The 5,000-nt window shown below is 34.4% G+C and overlaps 1 protein-coding gene across 1 annotated transcript in view; it reads right to left on the bottom strand.

Annotated features, from left to right (window-relative positions):
* Nucleotides 1-5,000, bottom strand: part of LOC107659134 (serine/threonine-protein kinase PAK 1-like) — a 24,266-nt gene that overhangs the window by 13,866 nt on the left and 5,400 nt on the right. The window contains exons 2-3 of the mRNA XM_016447970.1: nucleotides 1,370-1,464; nucleotides 359-506 (exon numbers count right to left, since the gene is read on the bottom strand). Coding sequence (XP_016303456.1) covers nucleotides 359-506; nucleotides 1,370-1,464 — 243 coding nt within the window. The remainder of the gene's footprint in view (nucleotides 1-358; nucleotides 507-1,369; nucleotides 1,465-5,000) is intronic.

Raw genomic sequence — 5,000 nt, 5'->3', positions numbered from 1 at the left:
ATTATTTTTTCAACTGCTGGTTTATAAAGGATTCAATGGCTGATGTAAAGCCACTAATAAAAGATATATATATATATATATATATATATATATATATATACACATGCACATACATATGTATACACGTGATACAGATATATTATGTAAACAAAAACTTATTTTGGAAGCGATTAATCGTTTGACAGCACTATATATATATTTATTTATTTGTGTGTGTGTGTGTATATATTCATACTATATAAACAAATCGTTTATATATTTTTATTACATATATTTTTTATTTTTTCCATTTTATTTTACACACACATACATACACATCTACACTGCTATAGCTTTAATTTGTAAGTGAGTGTCACACCTGTAAAGCTCATGTATTTCTGGCTGTTGGTCGTTTCTTTAGAGTCGTAGAATTTAAGCACGTCCAGAACGGCCTGAGGATTCTTCTTCTGCTCGAGTTTGGTGATGTTGGACGTCTGGAGTAACCGTGCCCACTGCTCAGGCATGCCCTACGCAGAGAGCCACAACAACAAGCACTGAAGACGGTGTAAACCACGGTAATCAGTCTGCACTGTCACCCAGAACTATGACACTCACAATGCGGCTTTCTCAAGCACGCCTGTGCCAAAAGCAATGGTAAACCTTACAGACAGATTAATATGGTCTCATTGTGATCAGTTTGAGTGTGTTGCTGGACCACCGGCATCAGTTTAAGGTCTAATGGACTGAAGTCATTTGAGCGTCTCTGCTGGCGTGGTTCTGAGCCACCGGCTCTCATTAACACTCATTACACAAACTGAACTCAACTCAGTGTCACACGCAGGAAATGTACGGCTGATTTAGGGGTCAGGAAAAGAGCACAGCTCATTTAATATCTTATCAGATATAATAAACCAGATGTAAAGAGGAAGACAGATCTGGACCCGGAGGTTAATGCTGCGAGTCTGAACTGCTGGAGGTTCACTTTCTATATTTGGGTTGCTGATGTCAAATGGGTGTTAGTCTATAAATGAACATCTTTAGCCATTTTTCTTTCCGTTTGTCCTTTTTTGCTTGCTTTCTTTAGCATTTTCCCTTTATAATCAGATGAGTTCATTAATTTTACAGGTTAAGTGCAGAGTAAAAGTGAATTTTACATTTAGATTTGGCCATAATTTGTCAAAAGAAGCTGTCTTTTCCTAGACAAAAAAGTCAATATTTTGTTCCCAGTGGTTGGATAACTGGATACTAGATCAAATGTGGAGTCACAAAAAGAGAGTCTAATAATATAGAAATATATGCATATGTAATAATGTCTGAATGTATGAATAAAGATGTTTTCAACATAGAGCATGTGGGCATCCTGCAGGAAAAGATCTTTGCTCAGACTTACGGTGAACTCTCCAGTGACGGAGTCAAAGCCAACATGGATAGTGTGCTCAAAGTCTGATGGCAGAGAGATCTCTGGACGCTCCTTCTTCTTATTGGCTGAAGACGAGGAAGGGGGCGGAGACACAGGTGAGTGAAAGAAGAGAATAACAGTTAAGGGATGTTTAAACTTAGATTATTCAAACATTTAGTGTAAAACATGTTTTTCATTTTGTCTCTTTATTATACAGATACAGTACAGAATAACGAGAAACTATTGTATAAATACATATATTTTTAAATTACATTATGATAAATTAAAATGTTAACTAGATAAACACGTTTGTCAAGACAAACTTTGATGTTGGCTTTAGAAAGCCTGACTAGCAAGTTTGAAGAAACATGAAGGTTTTCAGTTGGAAGTAGTCTGAAGTAGTTTATAGCTTAAAGTTTGAAGGTTTTGAAAGCCATTCAGAAAACATACAGACAGATGATTGTAGCATGCATGTTTAAGCATGTTGCTAACATGTTTTAACATTGTTATCATGATTTAACACATAGCCAGCATGTTTTAACATGTTGCTAACATGTTTTAGAACATCGTTAATGTTTTAACATGTTAGTAGCCAGTTTTAACACATTGTTAGCATGATTTAATACATTACTAACATGTTTTAACATGATGCTAGCATGTTTTAATATTTTGCTAACATGTTTCAGAACATTGCTAGCATGTTTTAACATTGTTATCATGATTTAACACATAGCCAGCATGTTTTAACATGTTGCTAACATGTTTTAGAACATCGTTAATGTTTTAACATTTTAGTAGCCAGTTTTAACACATTGTTAGCATGATTTAATACATTACTAACATGTTTTAACACTTTGCTAGCATGTTTTAACATGTTGCTAACATGTTTTAAGAACATCTCTAACATTTTAACATGTTGCTAGCATGTTTTAGAACATTGCTAACATGCTAGTAGCCCATTTTAACACATTGTTAGCATGATTTAATACATTACTAACATGTTTTAACACTTTGCTAGCATGTTTTAACATGTTGCTAACATGTTTTAAGAACATCTCTAACATTTTAACATGTTGCTAGCATGTTTTAGAACATTGCTAACATGCTAGTAGCCCATTTTAACACATTGTTAGCATGATTTAATACATTACTAACATGTTTTAACATTTTGCTAACATGTTTCAGAACATTGCTAGCATGTTTTAACATTGTTATCATGATTTAATACATAGCCAGCATGTTTTAACATTTGGCTAACATGTTTTAGAACATCATTAATGTTTTAACATGTTAGTAGCCCGTTTTAACACATTGTTAGCATGATTTAACACATTGCTAACATGTTTTAACACTTTGCTAATGTTTAGAACATCGCTAACATTTTTAGAACATTGTTAACATGCTAGTAGCCTGTTTTAACACATTGTTAGCATGATTTAACACATTACTAACATGTTTTCACATTTTGTTAACAGGTTTCAGAACATTGCTAGCATGTTTTAACATGCTGCTATAGCATGTTTCAACATGTTGATAGCATGTTTTAGCACTTGTTAACAATTTTGCTGGCATGTTTAGCATGCTGCTAGTATGTTAGAAGCATTTCGTAGGCTAATTACTTTTGCACACAGATTTAGAGAAATATATTCATTTTACATATTTATAATTGTAATTTTTTATATATCTATCTGAAATATTTCCATAAAACATCACACCAATCCCTAGTTTTTAAAAAAAAATCTTATTTTAGTGCATATAAGTATCACTAACACTAGTTGTCTGCCATTTTAAGCTCAGAAATTTTTTGGACCAGTGCTGATCTTCATAAAGTCATCATTACAATATATACGCCGTCTGGCATGTATTATGCTCTGCTCCAGTTCCTGTGTGTCACTCATGTGTGCGGATGCTGCTAATGCCCGTTATAAACATCCTCATCTGCTCTGTGCTGAAGCCAGGCAGGGTCTTTAATATTAACGATGTGCTAACGGACTGGTAATTAACACAAAACAGGCCTGCAGAAAGACGAGCTGCTCAGAACGCATGAGTGAGACGAACTCTTGACACAGAGACACGAGCGGACGCACAGGTGTTTAGAGACGTGTGTTATGCACTGAGAAAGAGTGAGAATCTGCTGCCACAAACTAGGGGTGGGAATCTTTTGGTACCTCATGATTCGATTCATATCGATTCTTGGGGTCACGTTTCGTTTAAAAATGGATTCACAATTTTTTGATTTCTGATCACGATTCACGATTTTATATAGGGCTGCAACTAACAATTATTTTGATGGTCGATTACTTTTTCGATTAATCGGATTTTTAAAAAAAATGTTTTTTTATTTTATTGACAAAAAACACACAATTCCACATTCTGCCCAATGTCCTTCAAACAAATGTGCCAACTGAATGCTATGAAAACATATGGTGCTTAATTCAGGAATCTGTCAAAAAATTGTTTAAATCAAAAAATGTTATTGTCATTTATTGGGCAAATAAACTTAAACAACTAAATAGTATTTATTCACATAACAAAAATGGCCTCCTGTGCCCTTCATAACAAATTGCACTCTTGCTGGCATTGTTTATGTACTTTTTTGACTGTAATTGGGTATCTAAAAAAAAACAAACTATAAAGCTCTCTGCCTTTCTTTCATAGATAACAGCAACAATTATATTATAGCATTAGAAATAGCATATACTGTCACTAAAGAGCGTACGCATATTGGAGGACTAACCAATACAGAAAGCTAAAAAATTATTTTGGTAATCACCAGTACTGTTAGTTTAGAGCAGCAGTGTCACAAACCATAATTTGTTAAAAACCTAACATAAATTTGTTTTAATAAATTTGTTTAGCATTGTATATAGTGAATATAGTTTAAATCTCTGCATTAAAAATTAAATAATAAACATGATAAAGACTAATAAAATCACAAACTAAGTTGTAACCAATAGGTAAGAGTAATGTTCTGCAGGAACACACGTTCACTTTGACCACAGTCACGTCTTACTATCATTTCTTTATCCTGTAAAAGGCGGTTATGAAGCGTCTGATATTTATATTCAGACAATACACGCTGTTATCCCCTTACAGTTCCTACTCTCATAAAATACTCTCAATGCATGTAGACTTTTAAACCTTAATTTAACTTTCAACAACAGATATTTCAGCACAATAAATGTTTTTGCACTGATTATTAATTGTCTCTGTTTTCCGTCTGTCTGACGCGCGTGCACGTGGCTGCCGCTCATTCAGTAAAGATTCAAACTTAACAGACTGTCAGGAAGGACCTTTATGCAAAATGGAAATGCTTGCATGAACTTGTGACATTTATACATAAGGATATGACCGTAAACTAGGGCTGTACGATAAATCGAAATGAAATCGAAATCGCGTTTCGACAGAAGCTGCGATTGTCATGCGTATCTTTCAGTGAAGCACGGTTCTGTGATCAGCAGTAAATCTCCATCCAAAGGCCAGAGGGCGCTCTCGCGCTGAAACTCCAAATACGCCTAGCAGAAGAAACCCAGGAAATGCCTATAGCAGCTGAATAAACAGAAGATTCAACTGCTTTTATTGATTCAACGTGACTAATAAACACACGACTACGGCAATATAC

This window comes from Sinocyclocheilus anshuiensis, unplaced genomic scaffold (assembly GCF_001515605.1).
Source record: "Sinocyclocheilus anshuiensis isolate Anshui unplaced genomic scaffold, SAMN03320099.WGS_v1.1 scaffold1010, whole genome shotgun sequence".
In the NCBI taxonomy this organism is placed as follows: domain Eukaryota; kingdom Metazoa; phylum Chordata; class Actinopteri; order Cypriniformes; family Cyprinidae; genus Sinocyclocheilus; species Sinocyclocheilus anshuiensis.
This window is presented reverse-complemented; position numbering and strand designations above follow the sequence as displayed.